This window comes from Dermacentor variabilis, chromosome 6 (genome assembly GCF_050947875.1).
Source record: "Dermacentor variabilis isolate Ectoservices chromosome 6, ASM5094787v1, whole genome shotgun sequence".
In the NCBI taxonomy this organism is placed as follows: Eukaryota; Metazoa; Arthropoda; class Arachnida; order Ixodida; family Ixodidae; genus Dermacentor; species Dermacentor variabilis.
In genome coordinates, this window is record NC_134573.1 from 102,128,170 (window position 1) to 102,155,669 (window position 27,500).

General features: G+C 47.5%; 1 protein-coding gene across 1 annotated transcript in view; it reads left to right on the forward strand.

Annotated features, from left to right (window-relative positions):
- The window catches only part of LOC142584299 (uncharacterized), a 90,042-nt gene that overhangs the window by 48,734 nt on the left and 13,808 nt on the right, over positions 1 to 27,500 (forward strand). Inside the window, exons 9-10 of the mRNA XM_075694443.1 lie at positions 3,360 to 3,488; positions 5,016 to 5,060. Of these exons, the coding sequence (XP_075550558.1) occupies positions 3,360 to 3,488; positions 5,016 to 5,060 (174 nt within the window). The remainder of the gene's footprint in view (positions 1 to 3,359; positions 3,489 to 5,015; positions 5,061 to 27,500) is intronic.

The window sequence follows — 27,500 nt, forward strand, 5'->3', positions numbered from 1 at the left end:
GAGTGTCCGAGATCGCGTGCTGACCTGCCGTTGGCCCGCATCCACCCGCTTTCTCGCGCACCTGCTCTTTTCAAACGAAGGGACGTCTACACACGCGGTCTTTCTCGTCGAATAAATCATGTACCGGCTCACAACAAACCTCGCGGGATATTCAGAACCGTAAGCATGCCAGTTTGCACGAGCGAAGCGCACTTCTGAAATCACCCTCTGCGTAACCTTGTACGCTCTACAGATCAATAAGCCCATTTCATCATCATCATCATCATCAGCCTAGTTACGCCCACTGCAGGGCAAAGGCCTCTCCCATACTTCTCCAACTACCCCGGTCATGTACTAATTGTGGCCATGTTGTCCCTGCAAACGTCTTAATGTCATCCGCCCACCTAACTTTCTGCCGCCCCCTGCTACGCATCCCTTCCCTTGGAATCCAGTCCGTAACCCTTAGTGACCATCGGTTATCTTCCCTCCTCATTACATGTCCGGCCCATGCCCATTTCTTTTTCTTGATTTCAACTAAGATGTCGTTTACCCGCGTTTGTTGCCTCACCCAATCTGCTCTTTTCTTATCCCTTAATGTCACACCCATCATTCTTCTTTCCATAGCTCGTTGCGTCGTCCTCAATTTCAGCAGAACCCTTTTCGTAAGTCTCCAGGTTTCTGCCCCATATGTGAGTACTGGTAACACACAGCTGTTATACACTTTCCTTTTGAGGGATAGTGGCATCCTGCTGTTCATGATTTGAGAATGCCTGCCAAACGCACCCCAGCCCATTCTTATTCTTCTGGTTATTTCAGTCTCATGATCCGGATCCGTGGTCACTACCTGCCCTAAGTAGATGTAGTCCCTTACCCCTTCCAGTGCTTCGCTACCTATCGTAAACTGCTGTTCTCTTCCGAGCCTGTTAAACATTACTTTAGTTTTCTGCAGATTAATTTTCAGACCCACCCTTCTGCTTTGCCTCTCCAGGTCAGTGAGCATGCATTGCAATTGGTCTCCTGAGTTACTAAGCAAGGCAATATCATCAGCGAATCGCAAGTTGCTAAGGTATTCTCCATCAACTTTTATCCCCAATTCTTCCCACTCCAGGCCTCTGAATACCTCCTGTAAACATGCTGTGAATAGCATTGGAGATATCGTATCTCCCTGTCTGACGCCTTTCTTTATAGGGATTTTGTTGCTTTCTTTGTGGAGGACTACGGTGGCTGTGGAGCCGCTATAGATATCTTCCAGTATCTTTATATATGGCTCATCTACACCCTGATTCCGTAATGCCTCCATGACTGCTGAGGTTTCGACTGAATCAAACGCTTTCTCGTAATCAATGAAAGCTATATATAACGGTTGGTTATATTCTGCACATTTCTCTATCACTTGATTGATAGTGTGAATATGGTCTATTGTTGAGTAGCCTTTACGGAATCCTGCCTGGTCCTTTGGTTGGCAGAAGTCTAAGGTGTTCCTGATTCTATTTGCGATTACCTTAGTAAATACTTTGTAGGCAACGGACAGTAAGCTGATCGGTCTATAATTTTTCAAGTCTTTGGCGTCCCCTTTCTTATGGATTAGGATTATGTTAGCGTTCTTCCAAGATTCCGGTACGCTCGAGGTTATGAGGCATTGCGTATACAGGGTGGCCAGTTTCTCTAGAACAATCTGACCACCATCCTTCAACAAATCTGCTGTTACCTGATCCTCCCCAGCTGCCTTCCCCCTTTGCATAGCTCCTAAGGCTTTCTTTACTTCTTCTGGCGTTACCTGTGGGATTTCGAATTCCTCTAGGCTATTCTCTCTTCCACTATCGTCGTGGGTGCCACTGGTACTGTATAAATCTCTATAGAACTCCTCAGCCACTTGAACTATCTCATCCATATTAGTAACGATATTGCCGGCTTTGTCTCTTAACGCACACATCTGATTCTTGCCTATTCCTAGTTTCTTCTTCACTGTTTTTAGGCTTCCTCCGTTCCTGAGAGCCTGTTCAATTCTATCCATATTATAGTTCCTGATGTCCGCTGTCTTACGCTTGTTGATTAACTTAGAAAGTTCTGCCAGTTCTATTCTAGCTGTAGGGTTAGAGGCTTTCATACATTGGCGTTTCTTGATCAGATCTTTCGTCTCCTGCGATAGCTTACTGGTTTCCTGTCTAACGGAGTTACCACCGACTTCTATTGCGCACTCCTTAATGGTTCCCATGAGATAGTCGTTCATTGCTTCAACACTAAGGTCCTCTTCCTGAGTTAAAGCCGAATACCTGTTCTGTAGCTTGATCCGGAATTCCTCTAGTTTCCCTCTTACCGCTAACTCATTGATTGGCTTCTTGTGTACCAGTTTCTTCCGTTCCCTCCTCAAGTCTAGGCTAATTCGAGTTCTTACCATCCTATGGTCACTGCAGCGTACCTTGCCTAGTACGTCTACATCTTGTATGATGCCAGGGTTCGCGCAGAGTATGAAGTCGATTTCATTTCTAGTCTCACCATTCGGGCTCCTCCACGTCCACTTTCGACTAACCCGCTTGCGGAAAAAGGTGTTCATTATCCGCATATTATTCTGTTCTGCAAACTCTCATTTGAGTGGTGCTAATCCCACAGCTGTGAACAGACAATCGAACATCTGCGTTTCTCCTCGTTGCGATGCTCAGTGCGATGTTCTTCGGCCTGCGTTAACTCGTTAACGTACTTGAACCATGCATGGCATCATAGATCGCAGGTTGGCAGAGGAAACTAGGAGTTACTACGATGTCGTAAATTGCGCGGCTACAGTGACTGACTGTAGGTGAGATGGGTGTCCATACTGCTAGTGCCTTCCCCATATTTTCTCATTTCATTCTTTATCCCCTTAATGTGTTCCCCGGTATATAGGGTGCTAAACTGGAATCGCATCCGGTTTACTTACCTATCTTTCTTACTACTATCTTTTTACTACCTATCTGTCTTCTCTTTGACAAACGCTCATACAGGCAGAAACTGTTGAAGCCAATGACAGCAATAAAAAGCACGTGAAGAGGAGAGGTGTTGCTTGCTGCAGCTGGACCTAACCTCGCAAATGCTGCCGGCAATTCCTCCACCTGTGTGCCGCTTATGACCGGCGGTACATAGGGTCTGAATCCCCGTTACATTACATCTAACAACAAAACGGCATCTGGTGACACGAGGGAATACAAATGGCAAGGATGGATCTGAACATGGGCGCGACACGCTGCATGCCCGTCATCCGTTCGGCGTCGGCCCACGCGGCTTGCCACTCAACATTCTAGCGCTGTATCAAAGAGAGACTTTTGGTGAAGCTGAAGCACACTTTTCCTAAATATCCAATCTCCTCGCCGGAAGAGCCCGTGACTTCTTTTGGATGAATTTTCCAGTGGGTGCGTGCCAGGCAGACGATGATTCGTGAGTGCGCGCAGGAAGCCCAGAAGAAGCTGCCCGCAAACCTGAGAGGTGACCTGCAGTTTCTGTACGCCTTGCATCTCAACGCAACTGCCCTGGAAATTGTGAGTTTAAAACTTGCAATCACGTGATATACCATCAACGAGTACTTTCTTTCAAAATAAATGTCATTACTGCTTAAGAGGAAGCTTTAGCTCAGAAGCGCCTATCTAACACTAGAGAAATCGTTTTCCTCTGGAACCACGGTACCGATTTTGGTGAGCTTTGTTTCATTATAAAAGGGAAAGTTACATTATAGTAAGTGCATTAATTTGAATATTCAATTTAAGGCTCCAGTATACTTGAAATAATATTAAAAGGCAAATTTCTTTTAAAAACAAAACGTAATGTTTGTAACTCTATAACGTAGCAGCAAACTAACATATCAAATTATGTAAACTACTCCACCTATTAATAAAACTAAAGAGGGCGAAATCGATGTGATGCGCACTGCTCTGAAGTATACCACTAATTAGTGAGATAATATTTGAAAAATCCTTGTAAACATTGTAAAACTTTCACGTTAGCTGTTAATTCGTATATTGCATATGTAAGCTTGAGATGCTCTAATGGATGTAATTTACATAACTGCGATATTTTGTGCTTCTTCATGCTTAAATACTTCGATACTCCTTGCGGTACTACAAACATCGTGCTTCCTTACTTTTTTTCTTTTTGAAGCTTGTTCATTTCTGCAATCTTTGTGAAAAATGTGAGGTCCTAAATCAAAACTCTGCTTGCAAGAGCTGCTAAAACTTAGCTGTTTCTCTCAAATTCAATAAAATTTGTTCAACTCGGTGCAGTAGTTGTACAGCGGGTTCGGCATTTTTAAGTTCTACTTGTAGATGAACAGGTAAATTGGATTTGTACACGTGCGAAAGCTTCCTTCTAAAACCAAACAATGCTGATGTAATTTTCTCAATTAGAAAAAGTATAAACGTTCTCCTGATGGTTACAGCGGCGCTTTACTCACACATCTTTTCCGAGTCCGTACTTTTCCTACAGCCTATGTGATACAAAGTTCCTGGCATATGTGCCTGTTTTTGTTGTTATCATCGTTTAAAGGTTCTGCTTTTGATCTGTTTAAATCTTGCAATTTCTCTCTCTTTTCTTTGTATCTTGAGCGACACGCACTTCCTTTATCTCCGCTGATTAATTCTTGTCTCTACTCCACGAGACCAATCTGATATTTCAGCATAATTGAGGGAAACCAGACATTATCGTCCTTCATGATTTTTAAAAGTAAAGCAAAAAAAAATATTGCTGCAGTAAGTCCCATAAAGCACAACAAGCATATAGGCAAATACTGGTAAAAAATTTAAATGTGCTGGCTCTTTCTTGAGCTTCCTACTATCATGCTTAAGGGATCAAATGTTTTTATCGGTCGGAATGCCACAGTTGCAAACAGACCACGTGATGCCTTCTAGAAAAAGAAAGAAGACTCTTAATGCGACGCATGTTATCACACGCTTCGAAACGGCTACAGTTAATCATTCGAAACACATTACTGTCTGATGAACTGTAACAGAATATTGTTCGTTAAACAGCATTCACGGTAAGGACTGACACGTTTCCTGCTTGCTCTTTTTCAGTACCTCTCTTGTGCAGAACGCGAAGAAGACACTATAGTGGATGGGGTGAGTGATTTTGTTACCGCTATGAGCGTGGCTAATTGGCGCAAATAACCGTGATTAAAAAAAAACTGTCGTGATCAGACAAGAAACTGCACCGCGAACCTGATCACTGCTGCGCCTTACATGGCTAATAATGGTCAGCGCCGATGGGCAAGAAGCGCCAAGGAATGCATATGGTTCCGCGAGCTCTGAGGAGTTCAGTGTAATAAACAAGACTGCGTCTCCTTTTGCGAAGACGCTCTCTCGTGAAAATTCGTACGACTTGTCGATGGTGGGACAGCATTTCGTAGCTTCGCACGATCCTATAGCAGTTCTAGGGCATAAAATATACCGAACTAAACTATCCCGGCCCTCTGCTCCACTTTAGCACATGCTGCGGTAGCTTAGTGGATAAGGCGTTGTGCTGCTGAGCTCGCGAGGTCCTGGGTTCGATTCCGGCCGCGGTGGCCGCATTTCATTGGGGGCGAAACGCAAAAAAAAAAAAGAAAGCAACACTCGTGTACTTACATTTAGGTGCACGTTAACGAAGCGCAGGTGGTCCAAATTATTACGGACTTTTCCGCTACGGCTTCTCTCATAATCGTATCGTGGTTTATGCACATAAAACACAAGAATTGAATCTAATTGCTCTGATGTAGGTTATGAAAGTGGTCGTGAGAGCAAACATATCCAAAAAAGTAACAGAATATTGGAAATTGCCTTGTCCACGTTGCAATTTGCCACCTTTTTCATAAGTAGACGCAAATGTCTCACGAAACCTGACTGAATTGTGCGCTGTTACGTGATCTGGTACGTGTTCGAAATAAACAAACGAGCACCACATTAGCAAGGAGGAGGAAGGAAGGACACAAGACAGGTGCCCACTTGTTTAGAAGTTTTATGAGACGTCTAGTGGATGTCTGTAAATAACCTACTCAGAAAACGGCTCCTGCCTTGAACGAAGTTTTCATTGTGTGCAGGTGAGAGGGCAGCGTCAGAGGAAAAGTGCCATTTCTGCAATAATAATAGCAAATGAATGGGCTAGCAGGAAATACATTTGGATGTAGGGGAGCGCTGTAATGTGGTGCGGAAGTATAGAGAAGTAGACAGGAAAGACTCTCACATTCAACTGAGGTTTATTGAAAATAATTCTACTTCGATCATTATTACGCAGGCGCTGACAAAATGACATTGTCATTTGACATGACATGACATTGAATAAAATGACATTGAAAGTAAAAATCGGGGTAAAAAAAAGTAGTAACGCGAATACAAAGACATTACCGCAGAAACGCCCTAGTGGGTCTTGTCAGATAATGCTTAAGCATTATTTCCACTCACGCAACGTACGATTGATCGCATGGACGAGTAAAGCACACCGCGGCGTGTCAAGGATGACGCAATGTGCGGCAAGTATTGCAGCAAACCATTGCAATTACCCAGATTGTGAGCCTAACTAGTCGGAACTCATCTTATCGAGAGAAATTAATGTAATCGTGAGTAATCTGAAGTAGGGTTGAGCAATATATTATGAATAATTTTATTACCCTTATTAATATTGATTGAGCTTAAGTTAGCTAATCATAATTAATATTAACTGAGCTTAAGTCGTTCTAATTACTAATAAATAATCCACATTAGCCTTAATGGGTTTAATGGCAACTTACTGAAATTCGACTTAATCCTAAGTACTCTTAATCATTCTTGATTTGGTGTGCATAATGCTGTCTGAATTAGGTTTAATAAATTAATTACTTATTGCGGCAATTGTAGTGACCTGCTTTATTTCTGCACCGAATTTATGGTATAGCCAACTCTATAGCATACTTGTACCAACAACTGAAGTGGCCTGCTTTCTTTTTGCATGGACTGTATGGTATGGCCGACTGTATGGTGTACTGGTGTGAATTGTAAGAGTCTTCTTCATTCTATACTAAATGTACAATATATTTATTTAAAAAATTTAAACTGTGTGGTTTAACGTGCCAAAAGCACTTTCTGATTATGAGGCACGCCGTAGTGGATGACTCCGGAAATTTCGAACACCAAGGGATGTTTAACGTGCACGTAAATCTAAGTACACGGGTGTTTTCACATTTCGCCCACATCGAAATGAGGCCGCCGTGGCCGGGATTCGATCCCGCGACCTCGTGCTCAGCACAATATATTTATTGTTGAGGCACTTATAGTAATCAGCTTCCTGCACCGACTGTATGGTATACTTGTCGTGGCAACTGCAGTGGCCTGCTTTCTTTCTGCACCCACTGCATGGTATAATTGTGGCGGCAACTGTAGTGGTCTGCCATATTCCTGCGTGATATAGTTACTTGTTGTGGTAAGTGTACTATCTTCTTTCTATTTGCGCTTACTGTTGCGGCAACTGTAGGTGTTCTATACGCTTTCCTAAGTAAAACTGAATGAAATATTTCATACTGCTTACATAGGCATCGATTTATTGCGGAAACATGGCAGCGATACTTGTTGCGCCGACTGTAGTGGCCTACTTTCTTTCTGTGCCGACTGCGACTGTAGATGTTCTATAGTCATAATCATAAATCTCAGTAGTAATACGTGGTTATAAGTCATTGTCATATACAGAGTATCCCACGTAACTTGAGGCAAGAATTTCAAAATGATATGCGCGTCGGAAGCGAATTTGAACCGAACGCATATTATGTGCACTGGCCTATAGTAAATGAGGAAGTTTGTTGTTATCCACATGACTCGCTCATTAAGATTAATTACCCAACATTTTAATTATTGGCTGAGGACCACAAGTAGGAAACGCAGACTTGTAGAGCACCTTCAGAAACCACCGATCGAATTGTTTCCTGTATACGATACGTCTCACGTAGCCTTTTTTTTTCCGGTTTGCAAAGCAAGCCCGCAAAATATGAAGAAAGCCACGTGACGGAGCGCTTGCGCAGTGGTATCGTGCTGTTCTGAAGCGCGCATTCGGTTAACATGGCCAACTTCATTGTGTCCGGCGACGGGGAAGCAGCAGGGCGATCTGTATCTCCTCGGCAGCCATCGGCCAGCAGCATGTATTTGCGCCGTCATCCGAAGAGAACCGCCGACCCAGCTGTCTACAACTATCGTGACGCCCTGCCTATATGACGACGCGATTTTCCCAGCATTCGAGGTCGTGGGCCACGGACAATTCTAGGCTATACGCTTATAATAAGGTGCTAAATCGGGCTGTGTGTTTTTCTTGCTTGGTGGCCAACAGCGCAACATGTAATGTTGCACATTATGCAATGTCTAGTAGATGGCCGTTAGGTTCTTTAGTTCACGCGTTGAGACCTTACCTTCATCTAAGCTTTCGAGTACGAGGACACATGCCGGGGGCTCACCTTCACCTCCGTCTCCGGAGGCCTGCTGTGGTAGTCTGGTGAGAGCATCTGAGTTTAGCAGTTGTTTCCCAGGAACGTACTGAAGCTTGTATTTGTAGCATCCGAATTACAATGCCCAGCGCTGAATTCGCGCACCTGCCATGATCGGTGTCTGCCAGTCAGGTTTCAGCAGGCGCACGAGTGGTTGACGATCCGTGAACAACGTAAATTCACGACCTAGAATATAGTCCCAGAATTTTGCAACTCTGAAAATCAGTGCCGACGTTTCACGTTTTAACTGGGAGTAGTTCCGCTCTTCTTGGGTCAGTATCCTTGAGCGAAGACCAATAGGTCTATGTACAGAGGTCAGCACTCATGACCAGAACCGCGGAACGTCGCGCTGGGGACTGCACGAGCGCCATCTGCAGTTTGAAATAAGCCAAATCTGAGCATGCGCGGCGCCAATGATGCGGCGGCATTGCATTTTTTTATCCTTGTTTATCGCTGGGGCTGCAACAACTGCTTTGGCCGTCAAAAGCGCTGTCAAAGGTGTAGCGCAAAAAAAAAAGAAGAAAACGCAGCGAATCGTTCTTCTCGGCGCCCGATTCAATCTATGCTGCAAGCTTTTCTCTATTCGCGATTTCATTTTTTCCGGCAGCAGATTTGCACCTGTTTGTCAGCTGAATGAAGTTTTCAGCGGTTTTTCGCGGCAGCCTACTCGGAAGCGGGTGCTTAGCCGCTCCTGAATTTAGCTTTCGGAAGATGAGCGAGTGATCCAGCTTCTGTAGCAATGCCTATATATTCTTTATGAGACGTCAATAACAATGGCAGCGCGCTTGACACTCAAAGAAAGAAAAGCCATCATGATGATGGGACGCACGATGACTCAAAGAGCTATATCGGCGGTTACGAGACGTCCATTGGCAACTGTTAACGGAGCGCTCCAAGATTTTTACAAGGAACCTCGGCTTGCTGATGTTGCCCGTCGTCGACCAGAAAGGGCTGCAACCGATGAAGAGGACCGACTTATCGTAGCAGCGTCTGTTGAAGACCCCTTTCTCAGCGCCTGGGAAATTCGGGATATTCTAGGATTGGAGGCTTCCGCGCAAACCGTACGTCGCACGCTTCATTCAGCCACGATAAAAAGCAAAATTGCTGCGAATAGGACCCAGCTCGAAGAAACGCACAGGGATCAGCGCATGGACTTCGCTTCCGTTGTCCAAAACTGCACACCAGACAAGTGGCGGGCCGCTGTGCTCAGCTATGAAGCTACCATCTGTACAGGCTGGAACCACACGCAACGTATGTAGCGTCCAGAGAGCAGCCCGTAATATTGGTTCTCTAGCGCGTGTTATGCTGCAAATATTCTATTAGCGCGCAACAATTGTCCGCCTAATGTTCTAGACCGAAAGAGAGAGAAAGAATTAGTGAGTTCTTTTATGAAAGACAACGATTACATCCATGCTAACAGCGAGACTTAGGTTTAGCACTAATTAGGGCAACTGAATAAAATGTCACAATAATGACAATATATGTGTTTATGTTGTACTTAGGCTTGAGGATGGTAATTCCGATGTGTATGCCTCTGTACAAGAGTATTGTAGCAACGTTAATGTAATGCTTGTCATTCGAGCTTCTTCAAATGGCGCGGCTTATCAGTGCTCAAGGCAATCTTTTTATTTATTTGACAAGTACGGTTCATCACGAAGGAATGACGAAAAATACGTATGAAATGTTCGCTCCAGTGGACGCACGTCAGTCACCGTGTGGGGAGCAGCAAGTTATCAAGGCCTAGGACCGCTCCACAGGCTTCAAGGACGGATGACGGCGGCAGCCTACACGAACATTATACAAAGGGTCCTTTTACCTTACGTACTGGACAGAAAGTGGTAGAGTCCAAACCGACTCTACCACTTTCAGCAGGAAGGGGTATCTGTCCATACAACCATTAAAGTTTGAGAGCTTCTTGACAGCTAGCCTCGGCGTAATGACCTTAGACTGCCCTGCCAGAAGCCCAGACCTCAATGTTATTGAAATCATATGAGGTTTAATGAAAAAAGTCTTGCCAAACAGCCTGGCCTGACAAGATGCAATTCAGGCGATCTGTGGGGCACTGTTTAAAAGGAGTGGGTACGTCTGCGAAATGAACCCACCCTTGTAGACCGCCTTTACGAGGGTCCCCCTGCGAGAATTCAGAGCGTACAGCTGTCTGGCGGAGCTGCAATGCCATATTAGTTTGCCTCACTGCAATCTTCTGTGGCACCAATGACCAACGCTACGACGAGGGTTCTGCAGTGGCTAAGTCACCGCTTCCTGGAATTTTGCAGTACTGTCAGCATTGACAATTTTCACTCACGAAACGCACAAGGAAATGCTTCCGCTTACCACTCATGTATATTTTGCTTACATTTGACAGTGCTTTTGAGGCACCTATATGTGTTGATTTCAATAAATCTCCTAAGTTCAGGATATCTCGGCGGCATTTTTCTGTATGTGTGACCAAAGCCTACAATTATTCGCAATTAACTGCAAAATCCATGGCGCAGTGCGCAAGATAGTCGTGTGACGCAATGGCGATATGATGATACCGTGAACGGAGAATGAGCCTGCAGTACAAGGGTGCCGAGTCGGGCGATTCCACATGTTTCTTTTTTCTTTTCGGTGCTACAACGTTTACAGCGCTTCTAACGGCCACAGTAGTTGTTGCAGCCACCGCGATAAACAAGGAGAGAAAATGCAAGCGAGGAGCGTCGTTGGCGCCCTGCATGCTCCGATGTGGCCTATTTCAAGCTGTAGATGTCGCACTCCCTAGCGCGACGCTCCGTTATTCTAGACATGAGTGCCGACCTCTGTACGTTGTTCACCGTGTAAAACAGAGCTGCCCCCACCCCGAGTGACGACGCATCGCTTTCTAGCTTGAGTTGATATGTAGGGACCAAATGCACAAGAATTCGAGCATTTTTTGGACTTTGCTTCATCGAACGCAGCCTCTTGCGGTGCTTTCCACTGCCACCGCGCGTTCTTTTCCAATAGATGATACAGTGGTGCTAGAGACGTTGACATGTCTGGCAAAAATTTCGCAAAGTCAACATTCCGATAAATGTGCGCAGTTCTGTAACATTTTGTGGATAAGGTGGGCGCATAATAGCTTCCACGTTTTTTTTTCCGTTAGATGGAGGCCCTTGTCATCAATGCGGTGTCCGAGGTAAATGACTGCCGATTGCCGAAATTTGCAGGTGCCTTATAGCAACTGAACGCCGTGCTCCCGAAAACGCTCTAAGAAGACTTTCTATCGCTCTCCGTTACCGCGTTTCTTCTTGGACACGATTAGATTATCAAGCTAAGCTTGAACGCTGGTTAAACCACTAATAATCGTGTCAATATTTCGCTGGAAAATTGACGGGGCAGATTGTATTCAGAACGGAAGCCGATTGTAGCAAATAAGTCGTTGTGCGTATTGATTACGCAAGGCTTGCGCGCGGTTTAGTCTATACGCACCTGACTATAAGCGTTTCGCAAGTCAATGGTGCTGAAACATTCACCTCCCCTTAAAACTGCGAACATATCCTCGATTACGGCAATAGGACACTTTCTGACTGCGCAAAGCGTTGTCCAATCCGAATAGCCGACTGGTGATAAGACGCCAAGGGAAACGAGCCGGTCCAGCTCTAAAGCTACCTTGTCGCATAAAGCATAAGGAAGGGATCTCGCCTAACAACAATTCGGCATTGCTCCATCTTTGAAGTGCAGGAATTTTGGAGAACCATTCGTTAAGCTGACCTCCGAGGTGAAGATGTCAGGGTAGTTGTGTTTTCTGGGGTTCATACGGCCACGAAGGTTCCATGGATGGTGCCTTTCCAGGTGCTGGGAGAAAGAAAGGGTCCGAGCGATGTTCAAGAGATGAAAAGAACCTTCTAAAACAAAAGTACCTGATGAAGTTTTACAAAATCGGCTCCAACTACAGAAGTACACTACTTGCTAGTGTCGTTGCATGTCCTAGCCTCTCTCCACTGCTTCTTATGCCGTTTATTTCCCTCTTCCACTCGTCGAGAGAATTCACTGGCCAATCACAGACGTCGGACAGTTCACATTCTATCCCGGTCCCAACGTCCCAGCTTTTCGCAGTACTTCCACATTTTCGCCGAACCTCTTGCCTCCCAAGTCCAACCATTTCGTCGGTTCTCTTATCTTCGATGTTGCACAATACGAGGCAACCAGGTGGCAAACCGTGAACCCGCCGTTTACGTCCTTTTCGCGGAAGTTCTTGACAGTGACTTTATCATCAAATAGTGGCTTCTACATGACGGTCCATCTGTCAGGATCTGAAGACCGGCCTTCGCGGCAGTCGGAGGACGACGTTGTTCTCTTGAAGTGAGCTGTCATTTCTGGGCGTATGAAAAGCCGAAGATCTGGAACATGACGGCTTGTCCGTAAGACCAATTTGACGCTGAATGAGTTGACTTGAGTGAACGATGAGGCGTGACCAGCACCCGTGACAGCTGCATGTCTGCTGGTGAAGCTTCCTTTGCTCCGAGGGATCACCAGGCACAAAAGCATCCCCGCCGCCAGATGGTGCATCGCGAGGAGGAGTTGTTGGATGCAGCTTGGCCGGCTTGATACCTGCATTGCTCGAAGCCACAGAGCCGCAGCTTCCAAGAATGAAGATAGTCTGCCCAAAGGCTTCTTGATAGGTGTGCTCTGACTGGACTGCATGAATGCTAGATGACTAGCTCCAAGGCGCGAACTTTGACAGCCACAGACAATGCCGCAAGCGCCATATCCAAGCCACTACTCTGATTGTCAGACTAAACAAATTAAAATGATCCGACAACCCCATATCTAAAGAAAAACTTTGAAAAACAAGGTTCACGTTGATCTGGACATGCACCAAGAAACTTCCAATTATGTGTCCTCGCAAATAGACACAAACGGAGTTTATGTAATGAAGCTAAGTGATCATGAATAAGAGCTTCCACAGATTAGGAAAGCGAAGGAAGAACTGGCCTTCAGTAATTCACAGTCCGTAACCCTTAGTGTAAGAGAGCTTAATAGTCACTACATAAAGCCAGAATGCCAAATAAACAAATAGGAAAACCATCTACAAGCCTTAAGACGTTCTTAAATTGACCCAGAAAGTCTGACTTATTCCTCCTTTCTTCTAGCGCACTTCTTGATTGTGGTACTGTAAAGGTACGCTCCATCCGAGTAGGTGGCCGTATTTATGTGACATATCTTTACATAATACCACGCAGCACTATTAGAATAAATCACCAAAACTAGAAAATTATAAAAAAATCTTCAAAAAGGTCGGGTGAACTACCCAAACCAAGTCGCAATGAAAATTAAACAGGCTTTTTATCTTCAGGCTACATATCCGTCTAACTAAAGAAAATGAAAACACTGACAGTTTTCTTTCTCGAGCGTTAAGCTGTCACTTTTCCATGAAAGTAAACATCAAACTAACTAATAAAAAACTGCCATACCAAGAGAACAAAAAGACCAACGATGTCCTCTGTCTAAGAAAAGTTTCTCAAACTTAAGCGTTCAAAAAACATTTAATCTTGTCGAAGACCTAAAAGCTCATGAACTCAGTCTACAAAATGTGCCTCTAATAAGCACCGCTGCCAAATAATACATGACTAATTATGGACTACCGCAAAAGCATAACTTATGCACTTGAAATTGACGAACTAATCTGAACCGAAAATGCCAAAACCTAAAAAAATGTGGTATTCCTTATGCTTCTCAAGCGCTCAACGCGCAACTAAGCAGAATACAAAATGAATACAAAAGTACAAAACAACTTGCAAAGCGCCTTCCTGATTTCTTTATTCTCAGGCCTCAAATGAACCCTTTAGGACGAGCTCGAGAGGGTCGCGAATTCCAGGGTTCTCGCAAGGTGCGGTCGCGAAGAAGGCAATAGCCGGTAATTTGCCTGACGTACCTCGCAGCTGCAACTTTACGACAGCAGCCTCCAAGTTCACAGACCCGAGCGCGCACTGTTCCATTATGTGCTAGGCCAGTTGCCTCTTCTCGCCCCCGCGAGCGACCACCTCTTGTAGCAGCCTGCGTAGGACGCCTCAGCATGTCCCTCTGCTTACCATGAGATGCCCACCATGTGGTTAGGCAAGCGTTACCATGCCTGAATCTTCCCAAAATTCTCTTTTTAGTGAAGTGCGTCACACCAATTCCTGATTTCTGCATACGCTTAAGCTTCGGATGTACCCTCCATTGTTTTTTCAGTCTCATGCTGGATCCTGACCTTCGCGCATTTGCTTGTGTCGTCTTGGCGCTTCGCGCGTTTTCTTCTAGACACCTCGACCGCGTCCGCTTTGCTCATATTGTTTCTCATCTTCTCTGTTTGGCCTCATTCGCACACGCACTTGAATATTCGTTATCCTCCCCGGTTCACAAATTTGCGCGGACCTATTCGAAAATATGTAGACGATTTTCTCTGGCAGGCTGGCAGAAATGGACACCTCCGTACATACTTGGCCTAACAGTCCCTCCGTTTGTTGTGCTTCTTCTGGTACACTGGCCGAAATTCCCACCTCCGTACACACTTGGCCTAACAGGCTCTCCCTTTCTTGTGCTTTTACTGGCGGTTCGCCGAAAGTACTGCCTCCGTACATACTTAGCCTAACGGGCCCTTCATTTCTAGTTTTTTTTCTGGCAGGCTGGCCGAAATTGTCTCCTCCGTACACACTAGGCAAAACGGGCCTTGCATTTTGTACATTTTCTGGAAGGTAGGCAGAATTTGCTACCTATTTACACACTTGTCCATACGGGCCCTCCATTTCTTGTGCTTTTTCTTGCAGGCTGGCCGAAATTACCGCCTCCATACATACGTGGCCTAACAGGCCCTTATTGTGCTTCTTCTGGCAAGCTGGCCCAAACCGCTCCCTCCGTAAATACTTGGCTATAACAGGCAATCTAATTCTCCTGCTTTTTATGCCAGGCTGGCCCAACTTGTCGCCTTCGTACACACTTGGTCTAACGGGCTTGGTCTATTGGTCACTTGGTCACTTGGTCTATTGGGATTTTTTCTGGCAGGCTGGCCCAAACCGACACCTCCGTACACATTTGGCCTAACGGGCCCTCCAATAATAATAATTTTTCTGGCAGGTTAACCAAAATTGCCGCCTCCGTACACATTTGGCATCACGTGTTCTCCTTTTCTTGTGCTTTTTGTGGTAGTCTGGCCGAAATTGCCGTCTTCGATCGTGTACACTTCGCCCGACGGGCCTTCATTTTCTTGTGATTCTTCTGGCAGGCTGGCCGAACTTCCCACCTCCGTACACACTTAGCCTAAAGAGCCCTCCGTTTCTTGTGCTTTTTCATGCAGGCTGGCCGAAATTTCCGCCTCCGTACACAATTGGTCTAACCGGCCCTCTGTTTCCTGTGCTTTTTCGCGCACGATGGCCCAATCGTGCCAGTTTCGTACATACTTGGCCCAACGAGCCCTTCGTTTTTTGGGCTCTTTCTGGCACGCTGTCCCGAATGGCCGCCTCCGTACACACTTGGCCTAATGGGCTCTCCATTTATTCTGCTTTTCCTGACTGGCAGGCCGAACTTGCCGCCTGCATACACACTTGCCTAACAGGCCCACCGTTTATTGTGCTTTTTATGGCAGCCTAGTCGAACTTGTCCCCTCCGTACATACTTGACCTAACGGGCCCTCCATTTCTCCTACGTTTCCTGGCAGGCTGGCAGAAATAGCCGCCTCCGTACACACTTGGCCTGATGGGCCCTCGCAGGCTGAGAGCAATTGCCGCCACTGTACACACTTCGCCCAATCGGCCCTCCGTTACTTGTGCTTGTTCGGGCAGACTGGCCGAAATTGCCTCTTTCTGTACACCTGGCATAACAGGCCCTCCGTTTCTTATGCTTTTTCTCGCAGGCTGGCCGAAATTTCCGCCTCCGAACACACTTGGCTTTATGGGTGCTCTGTTTCTTGTGCTTTTCCTGGCACGCTGGCCGACATTCCTGCCTTCATACACACTCGGACTAATGGCCCTTCCGTTTCAGTACTCTTTCTGGTAGGCTCGCCAAACTAGCTGCCTCCGTACAGGTATGGCTTAACCGGCCTTCCTTTTCTTGTGCTGGCAGGCTCGCTGTAATTTCCACCTCCGTACACACTTGGCCTAAGGGACCCTCCGTTTTTGTGCTTTTTCTGGGAGGCTGCCCGAACTGCCCGCCCCTGTATATACTTCGCCTAACGGACCCCATTTCTTGTGCTGTTGCTTGCAGCGCTGGTCAAAATTGCCGCCTCCATACCCACTTGGCCTAACGGGCCCTCCATTTCTTGTAAATTTTCTGAGGCTGGTTGAAATTACCAGCTCCGTACATGCTTGACCTAACGGGCCCTTATTTTCTTGTGTTATTTCTGACAGGCTGGCTGAAACTGTCGCCTCCATACGTACTTGGCCTAATAGGCCCTCCATTTCTCGTGCTTTTTATAGCAAGCTGGCCAAATTTTCCACCTCCGTACACACTTGCCTAAAAGGCTCTCATTTTCTCGTGCTTTTTCTGATAGGCTAAACGAAATTGCAACCTTTGTGCATACTCGGCCTAACAGGCCCTCATTTGCTTGCGTTTTTTCCTGCAGGCTGGCCGAAATTGCCACCTTTGTGCACACATGGCCTAACGGGCCCTCATTTGCTTGTGTTTTTTCCGGCAGGCTGGCCGAAATTGCTACCTGCATACACACTTAGCTTAACAGGCCTTCCTTTCCTTCCTTTTTCTGGCAGGCTGGCCAAACAATCTAGCTCTGTACACACTTGGTCTAATGGGCCCTCCGTTTCTGGTGTTTTTTTTTTTGGTAAGCCGACCGAACTTGCCACCTCTGTACACAACTGGCTTAACGGGCCTTCCGTTTCTTGTGCTTCTTCTGGCGAGCTGGCCAAAATTGGTGACTCTGCACATACTTGGCCTAGTTTACCCTCCGTTTCTTGTGCTTTTTCTGGCAGTCTGGTCGAACTTGCCACCTCCGTCACACTTGGCCTTACGGTCCCTAGGTTTCTTGCGATTTTTCGGGCAGGCTGACCAAAACTGCCGCCTCCCTAAATACTTGGCCTAACGGGCTCAGTTTCTTCTGCTTTCTTTATCAGTCTCGCCGAAACTGCCATCTCTGTACACACTTGGCCTAATGGGCTCTCCGTTCCTTGTGCTTTCTCTGGCAGGCTGGCATAACTTGCCGCCTGGGCACATACTTGGCGTAATCGGCCCTCAATTTCTTCTACTTTTTCTGGCAAGCTGGCCGAAATTGCCACTTCCGTCAAACTTGGCCTACGGGTCCTTAGCTTCTTGCACATTTTCTGGCAGGCTGGACGAAATTTCTGTCTCCGCACACACTTGGCCTAATGGGCGCTCTGTTTCTTGTGCTTTTTCTGGCAAGCTGGCCGAACTTGCCGCCGTCATACGCACTTGGCCTGATGGGTGCTCCATTTCTGGTGCTTTTTCTGGCGGGCTAGCCGATCCTGCTGCCTCCGTATACACTTTGCCTCACGGGCCCTCCGTTTCTTGTGATTCTTCTGGCAGGCTGGCCGAACTGCTCGCCGCGGTACATACTTCGCCTAACGGCCCCCCATTTCTCCTGCCTTTTCTGGCAAGCTGGAATAGCCACCCCCGTACACACTTGGCCTAACGGGCCTTCCGTTTCTTGTGAATTTTCTGAGAGGCTGGCCCAAACTGCCGACTCCGTGCACACTTAGCATAACGCGCCCTCCGTTTCCTGTGTTTTTTTCTGGCAGGCTGGCCAATATTGCCACTTCCGTCACACTTGGGCTAAGGGGCCCTCCGTTTCCTGTGCTTTTTTGGCAGGCTGGTTGAACTTTCTGGCTCTGTCCATGCTTCTACAAATGGGCCCCCTATTCCTTGTGCTTTTTCGCACAGGCTGACCGAAGTTCCCACCTCCATACATACTTGGCCTAACGTGCCTTGCGTTTCTTGTGCTTTTTCAGGCACGCTTGCTGAAACTACCGCCTACGTACGTACTTGGCCTAACAAGCCCTTCATTTCTTGTTCTTTTTACGGCAAGCTAGCCGAAATTGCCACCTCCGTACACATTTGCCTAAAGGACTCTCCTTTTTTTGTGCTTTTTGGTAGGGATGCCGAAATAACCTCCTTTGTGCACACTTGGCCTAAGGCGCACCCATTTGCTTGTGCTTTTTCCGGCAGGCTGGCCGAAATATCCGCTTCCGTTTACACTTGCCCTAATGGGCACTGGGCAGGTCATGTAATGCTCCGGTTATATAACCGTTGGACCATTATGGTTACAGAATGGATACCAAGAGAAGGGAAACGCAGTCGAGGACGGCAGAATACTAGGTGGAGCGATGAAATTAGGAAATACGCGGGCGCAAGTTTTAATCGGTTGGCGCAGGACAGGGTCTATTGGAGATCGCAGGGAGAGACCTTCGTCCTGCAGTTGACATAAAACAGGCTGATGATGATGATGATGAATGGGCTCTCCATTTCTGCTGCTTTTTCTGGCAAGCTGGCCGAAATTGCCACTTCCTTCACAGTGAGCCAAATGGGCCCCCACTTGTGCTTTTTTTGGCCGGCTGGCCGATATTTTCTCCTCCGTACACACTTGGCATAGCAGCCCTTCTTTTCTCTGGCAGGCTGGCCGAAATTGCCGCTTCCTAACATACTTTGCCTAACAGGCCCTCTGTTTTCTGTGTTTTTTCTCGTAGCCTGGCCGAAACTGCCATTTCTATACACACCTGGATTAACGGGCCCTCCGTTTTTTGTGGTTTTTCTGGCAAGCTGCCTGAAATTCCCTCTTCCGTCACACTTGGCCTCACGGGCCTCATTTTCTGGTGCTTTTTCTGGCAGGCTAGCCGATATTTTCTCCTTCGTACACACTTAGCGTAACAGGCCTTCCTTTTTCTGGCAGACTTACCGAACTATCGCCTCTTTACACACTTGGTCTAACTGGCCCTCCGTTTCTTGGGTTTCTTTTGGCAGGCTAGGCGATGTTGTCTCCTCCAGACACAGTTGGCGTAACAGGCCTTCCTTTTTCTGGCAGGCTTACCGAACTATCGCCTCTTTACACACTTGGCCTAAGGGGCTCTCCGTTTCTTGTGCCTTTTCTGGAAGGCTGGCCAAATTTGCTGCCTGCGTACGTACATGACCTAACGGTCCCACCGTTTCTTGTGTTTTTTTTTTCGGCAGGCTGGCCGAATTTGCCCCCCCCCCTGTTCGTTCTTCGCTTAGCGGGCCCTTTATTTCTTGTGCTTTTTCTGACAGGCTGGCTGAAACTGCCACCTTTCTACGTACTAGGTCTAACAGGCCCTTCCTTTTTTGTGCTTTTTACGGCAAGCTAGCCGAAATTGCCACCTCTGTATACATTTGCCTAAAAGGCTCTCCTCTTATAGTGCTTTTTCCTTTAGGCTGGCCAAAATTGCCGCTTCCGTTGACACTTGGCGTAATGGGCTCTCCATTTCTTCTGTTTTTTCTGGCAAGATGGCAGAAATTGCCACTTTCGTCACACTTGGCCTAACGGGCCCTCCGTTTTTTCTGCTTTTTTTGGCAGGCTGGGAGATGTTGTCTCCTCCATACACACTTGCCGTAAGATGCCTTCATTTTCTGGCAGGCTGGCCGAATTATCCGTTTCTGTACACACTTGGCCCAACGGGCCCTTCGTTTCTTGTTATTTTTGTGGCAGGCTGGCCGAAACTGCCGCTTCCTTGCATATTTAGCCTAACGAACCCTCCGGTTTCTTGTGCTTTCTCTGGCAGACTGGCCGAAGTTGCCGCTTCGGTACATACTTCGCCTAACAGGCCCTCCGTTTCTTGTGCAGGCTAGCCGAACTTGCCACCTCCGTAGACGCTTGGCGTAGCGGGCAATCCGTTTCTTGTGCTTTCTCTCGCAGGCTGGCCGAACTTGCCGCCTTGGTACCTACTTAGCCTAACAGTCCTACCGTTTCTTGTGCCTTTCCTGGCAGGCAGGCCGAAATACCCTCCTCTGCACACACTTGGCCTAACGGACCCTCCATGCCTTGTGCGGAAAAATCGCCTCTCTCTTCAGCAACTGGCTTCCCCTTGCTTCCGGCTACTAACATGGTTGACTTGGCACTGTGCGCAGCTGCCTCGGGAATCGTTTCATAGTCCTCTGATCCCTCCTCAACAGGGGACGTGCTCATCAGTCTGTGGGTTACCTCCCGTGTTTTAACCTGAAAGCTCTCATATTGGAGAAATATTTTCCTCGTTCAGTCACCGTTTAATGCGACCTACTCGAACAGCAATAGCTGACTTGCTCTTGCAGGCTGGCCGAAATTGCCGCCTCCGTACACATTTGGCATTTGATTAAAAGCTGTCCTGTATACGGCTTCAACAGCTTCAGGTTGTTATCGGAGTCCTGAATCGTGGAAAATACCACCAGCTTCTAACATCTCCTGGCCATGTGTCCTTTTTCTCCGCAGTTGTAACACACAACTCTATTTCACGCCTCCAACACTCGTATACCGTCAGCGGGTGCCTTCGTTTCTTGTGCTATTTTATGTGCATCACCCTCTTTCTCCTCATGCGTGCTGGGGGAATTTGAAGTATCCGATTTAAAATTCACAAGGAAAGACTTGCTACCCTTTGGCTTCCCAGAACGAAATCACGGTTTCTCGTTTCTCTGTAATCGTCGCGGCGTGCTGCGAAAACTTCGGCGTGTGCAGTAATCTTCAGTGAATTCAGACGCTCTCTCTTTTTGGCCTTTGAAGTCGTCGTGAAATGCTAGACCGAAGTTTCGGATCAAAGCCTTCTTATCCCCATCGTAGTCTCGTCCTTCCTCCTCCGACAAGCAGTTCATGAAACACTTACCTGTGCTAAACGGGATCAGCTCTGCTAATGTCTCGGTGCGCAAGTCCTAGCTGACACCCTCTTTCACACGCACTCGTTCAAAACCGGCGAGGAAATTAACTCTATCCTCGCGTGCCCTTAAAGTGTGGAGCTGGCGTCCCGCTATCTGCCATCTAAGTATGTGACATTTCCGCGCAAGCTCTTCCATCCTAAGAGCGTGCTGTTGCGCTTCCTCCTGCTCGCACCTCTCGTACATTTCTGCTTAACGCTTGTACCTTTCTGCCGCTTCACGCTCGCGGATTTCTGCTTCTCGCTTGCGCCTCACGCGCCTCTCTACTTCTTCACGCTCGCGCATCTCGCACTCCTCTGGTTTTTGCTTTCTTTCAACAGTGTTTTACCAAGCCTCGTCAGCTTCCTCAACCGTCACTTTTTTTGTGACCTTGAGATCTGCTGCTTTCATTTTTGCAGAATCCTCGTAAATTAGAAAGAGGTCCTGCGCCTTGAATGTTTCCATAGTGAATTTGTTTGCCCTTAAAATACACCCTTCCCTAAAAGTGAAATTCGCTATTTAAGGAAGGTGAATTTTCAGAACAGTGCCTAGCAGAAAACACAGACATACTCTCCTAGCATCTGCTTACTTGCGCTAGAGAATTATGGCGACATGAAGAACAATCAGGCACTAGCCACCGCGTCCTTGTCTCTACCATCAGGAAATTTCAGAATTTCTCAGTGCTCCTTCCTAACAAAATAATTTTCCTGACTTCACCGGTCCCCTCCCAGCTCCTCTCCTTATTCCGCAATAGCTCTGTTACCTTTTGCCTTTCGCAGGGCCCGCCGGAACGCCCATCTGCCCACGACTTTAGAGGAGTTCTTCGATTTGAAACTAAACGATGTCTGCAGTGCACCCTGCGTATTTCCCCACAAGTAATTCAGCCCGCAAGACACTATATTCTTGGACTACGAGACGAAATCACTAACACCAAACACCATTACCAACTGCGTGAGCTAATGAGTCTGGCGAAAAGAGAAGCAAACACGTAGCGCTTACCTCACCAATGTAACCGAAGCCGACCAATCCCATAAGCTGGGAAGCCACTGTTCTTAAGTCGGGGGTCTATGCGGCCATGAAGGTTCCACGGATAGTGTCGAGCGAGGTGCTGGCAGAAAGAAAGGGTCCGAGCGATGTTTAAGAGATGAGAAAAAGATTTATAAACAGAAGTACATGATCAAGTTTTACAAAATCGACTCCAACTCTCGGAGCACACTGCATGCTAGAGTCTTTGCATGTCCGAGCCTCCCTCCACCGCAGTCCAGATCGGCTTTTTATGTCGCTTATTTCCCTTGTTCACTCGAGGAAATTTTCCTGGCCAATCACAAATGCCGAACCGTTCACATTCTGTCCTGGCCTCAACTTGCAGCCTTCTTGCAGTACTCCCACATTTTTGCCGAACCTCTTGTCTGCAACGTCCTACCGTTTTGTCGGCTCTCTTGTCTCCACGTCCTGACATTTTGCCGGCGCTTTTTGCAACGTTGCACAATACGAGGCAACCAAGTTCCAACTGCGAACGTCCTTTCCCCGGGAGTTCTTGAGAATGACCATGCCATTAATTAGTGGCCTCTTCGTGTGTTTCCTCCACTTTTGTCTCTCTCTCGCTCTCTTCGTGACTGTCAATATGTCAGAATTGGGAGGCCGGCCTTTGCGGCAGTTTCAGGGCGACGTTCTTACCTTGAATTGAGTTGCCATTTCTGAGCGTTCGAAAATCTGAAGAACTGGAGCATGACTGCTTGTCCGTAAGACTCAGGTGACGCTGATTGAGCTGCCTTGACCGAACGATCAGGCGTTATGAGCCCCGTGACAGCTGCATGTCTGCCGGTGAAGCATCCTTCCCTCTGAGGGATCACCTGGCACAACATAGTCCGTGAAAATGGCCTTAACTTTGCAGGGGTCTTTCTCGCTCGTCTTTGTGGCTCTGCAGGCGGGAGTTACATGCAGCACCGTAGCGCCAGCGTTGTCCTGCAACGTCAGCAGGTCTCTTCGGTATAGGCTTTGCCCTTGGCTGTCGAGCACTATGAGGGGACAGTCCACGAGCACGTCTTTAAAAGCCACACGTAATGTCAGGTCGCCCAACACCGGTAACCGCCCTTCGTCGGAAGAAAACACGTGTGATGGCTTCGGGGCACTCCAATGGTTCCGATGTTTCGTGTACAGTTCCCGAGAAATGACACACACTAGCGATTGTTGGAATCGCACCGCTGGCACGAGTTGTTGGGAACTCAGCGCTGACGCCCGTTGTTGCACCTGGGTCGCAAGCCCCAATGGTAGATTTGGCCTGGCGGCCTGGGGTACAACTGGAAGCATCCGAAGGTCCCGGCAAAGCATGAGTCGACTGGTAACAACAAAACAACTTATTTATTCTAACATCGCAAAGAGTTGGCGGTCAGGTCGACCGAAGTAGAGAGACGGGAGTGCACGTTACTCAACAGAAGAAATCGGAGCCTCTTCTTGGCGTCCGAGGGCAGCTGCTTTTATACTCTCGCAGTTGAGGGCAAGAAGGAACCCCTCTATAGACGAGCACGTGACTGTGCCGCTCGGGCACAATGGGATAAGGTGGCGCAGCCGTCGTACCGGCGCCGCTGGGGCACAATGGGAAGAGAAGGTGGCTCATACGTCGTGTCGGCGCCGGTCAGACCCCTCGCTTCACAGTTGGGGGGAGCTCCTCTCCCCGGCTGCCGCGCTTCGACAAGCGTGGGCACCAATATGCACATACACTCACACACGCACATGAAGACACGTGGCATTGGAACATGCCTGGACGCGCTTGGCAGGGAGGCGTAGCGGCGGCGCCGAACGGGCCAAAATGTCTGCCGCTTTGAACGAAGCCCCGCCGTCCGTTGCATCCGCGCCGGCTTTACCGCGCGTCGTAGGCGAAACGTAACACGATCCGGTGTCGACTTCTATCGCTATATATATATATATATATATATATATATATATATATATATATATATATATATATATATATATATATATATATATATATATATATATATATATATAGGGGTTTTCTTCAAAGTTCAGCACGCAGTACCCGACGTAACATACGCAGGAAAGAGACGACGAACTTTTTGGGAGACTTCTTTTACTTAACGTTTTCGGCTGGTGGACCAGCCTTCGTCAGAGTACAGTGTACTCTGACGACTGTACTCTGACAACCACTGTACTCTGACGAAGGCTGGTCCACCAGCCGAAAACGTTAAGTAAAAGAAGTCTCCCAAAAAGTTCGTCGTCTCTTTCCTGCGTATATATATATATATATATATATATATATATATATATATATATATATATATATATATATATATATATATATATGAACACCGCCCCACATAATTGGGCGGCGAATTGGTGGGTCGAGAAAATTTTTCCGCTCTGACAACAATTTCCAAATCTTGACTTCGTCATGCTATCATTCATTGGGGTGGTTTCCGTTATAGCCAGTGAATTTGCGTGTATCGCTCTGGCAGTTCAGTTTCCGCAGTTACGGCGGCTTTAACATTTCTTAGCAATGTGTCCCCGCGATCCACAGCGACAGCAACACGCATTTTCCTATGCGCGACTGACATCATGCGTTTTGAGCTGCCACGCCTTCCGCATTCCACATGTTCCTCAGGCTTCCTGTTTTACCCTGAGGGCATTTTTCGAGCCACCTGTTTTTCAATAGAGCCTTCGGCTCGGAAGACATTTTCATATCTTCGTTCTCGGATGTTTCAGCTGAACTTGCGAGCGCTTCGACCTCAGCTAGCGTGATGTAGGCCTTTGGCAGTAGTTGCTTCTGTAGAGCAGTTGTCCGAACACCGCGCACAATGTGATCCCTGAGCACCAAATCCAGGGTACTCCAAAGCCGATCCAGTGCGTTGACAAAATTGCAGTTATCGGTTATGACGCGTATTTCGACCAGAAACTTCGGGACAAATTCCCCTTCCATCTGGCAGCGATTAAAAGCTTGAAGCTCTCCGTTATTCCGTGTCGCTTCGGATCATAGTACTCGTTTAGCATCTTGACAACTTGCTGAAAGTTCAAAGCATTTGGGGCTCGCGGTGCGACCTTCTGAGATAATACTTGCACGGTTTGCGTGCTCAGTGCTGCCACGAGCAGGGGTCTTTTGTCGAACCGGCCATTCCGTTAGAGTCAAAGAAGGCATCAACGTTAATGAGAAACGGCTACCGCTTATCTGTCCTTCGTTGAATGCACGGAGCGTGTCTACCACGTAACCATATAATGAGCGACGCTTGTCACCGAGGCTGCCTTCGCGACAGTAGGTTCCGGGTTTTCTTTTACCGAATCGGTGCTAAGGTTTTCTTTTTCTGGCATGTGAATGTTTTTATCTCAGAAGTGTGAAGTAGGGGCGGGGAGAAGGAAAGGAAAATTTACTCTGCATGCACAGGACTCAGGTAAAACGCAGACACAACATCTCCTTAACTACAAGTGTTGAAGATTAGGTTCTGCATTACGATCGTGATACATATAGCGGCAAGGAATCGGTAGAAACAACCAAGGGGCCAAAAGAGAAGAAAGGGCGCTGGCTCCAAACGGGCTTTATTTGCAGAGCGTGTCCGCTGCCATTCATTCCGTTTTTTAACGCGATAGCGTTAAGGAGCTCGTGTCGCAGAAAAGCCGGTGTCGTCGGCGTCGGTGTCGGTGTCGGCGTCGGCGTCCGTGGCGTTGGCCGTGAGCGATAAATCACGGCAGGCACTTCATAAATAAAAAGCAACTTCCAAGATGGGCTGGGTGGGAATCGAACCAGGGTCTCCGGAGTGTGAGACGGAGACGTTACCACTGAGCCACGAGTTCGATGCTTCAAAGCGGTACAAAAGCGCCTCTAGTGAACGCGGTGTTGCCTTAGAAACGAGCTGTTTCTAAGGCTCAGGCGTGCGTCGCTTGCTCAGGCGCACATTTCGTTGTCGCGCCGAACGCTGCGTTGCTCGACGCTCACCGCGTCCGATGCGGGGCGCGTAGTCGCTGCGCCGTAGCCCAATACCCCTTGGCGGGTCGACGGGAACGCTGTCGCGTTCCACTCTTGAATGCGAAGCTTAAGCGTCCTCCAATTTTTTTTTTTTTGGCAGATGGCTACACCTCTTTTCTAAGGTAAAATCAGAAGGAAAAATGATATCTCAAGATGACGGTCGATGGTAATGCGTTAGCATTCAATCAATATAGCTACCCAACGCATTGCGACCATCGGAATGAGTTATGTATGAGACGTCGACTGCAGCGTGACTCCTCTCTCGCGTTTCATTAGGAACACTGGGCGCCATGTAGCACCGCCACCTTGAAGCCTGTGCGGGGCTACCGAAACGCATGGCGCGCCAATGTGCGCGAACGCTGAGAAAAGCGTCATGCGGCAACCGGGCAACCGGGCGGCTTCGGCAGTCGAACAAAGATTTGTCAAACTACTCGTCGAAGGGCGGTATTTTGTTCGTTGACTTAGATGGATATAATCGCTTCTGCTAAATTTCGCGTGACTATAGCACAGAACGCCGAAGCACCTGCAGGCGGCAGCACTCCTGGCCCTGTGCTAAGACAGCGTGCTTGGTATTGTCATCGCCCGCTATTGCCGATGCGTCCGGGGCTAGTCACGCGAAATCTCGCTATGTTATTCTATCTCCGAAAGTGAACTTCCAGAAAGACTGCCTTAGCTTCACATGATCAGGCGCTACTGTTAATGCGTGAAAAAAGGGAAAAAATCTTCAAGAACTTTCAGGGCGATGCGTATAGTACGGAGAAACCAGCATGGCTGCCCGTGGACCAGAGGCATAGGATGGGAGGCGGCGTAAGAAGAAACGCACAGTTTAATAAAATAAAATAATGCCGGAGACATGATGAAAAAGAATGAGCAAACTACAAGCAGACGGTGCAAATTTTCGCGCAAGGCGTGCGGATTACACACAACACAAACTCTGACGCGACGCGTGGCACGAAGCCCACTACGTGGAAATGTACACTCACGAAATAATAAAAAATACCCGACACAAATGAAAAGTACACGTTGCAATAAACGCTGCGAACACTACCCTAAAAGAACATGAAAAAAATGAACACGCGGTGAATAATTCAATGAAAGATGAAACGCGATTCAAAAAGAGCCCGGCCAAAAGTTCTGAGAGCAGGTGGGAACACGAGGCTTATCTACGGCCTGCTCGCCGAGATCCCTATCTGGAGAAGCGTCGGGCTGCTGGTACCTCGCTGCCAATGATCTAGACGGACTTGTACCGTCTGCCGGTCTACCGGTGACGGCTTCAGCCTGGGAGTATCAGCCTCTCGTTGCATGACCATGCCG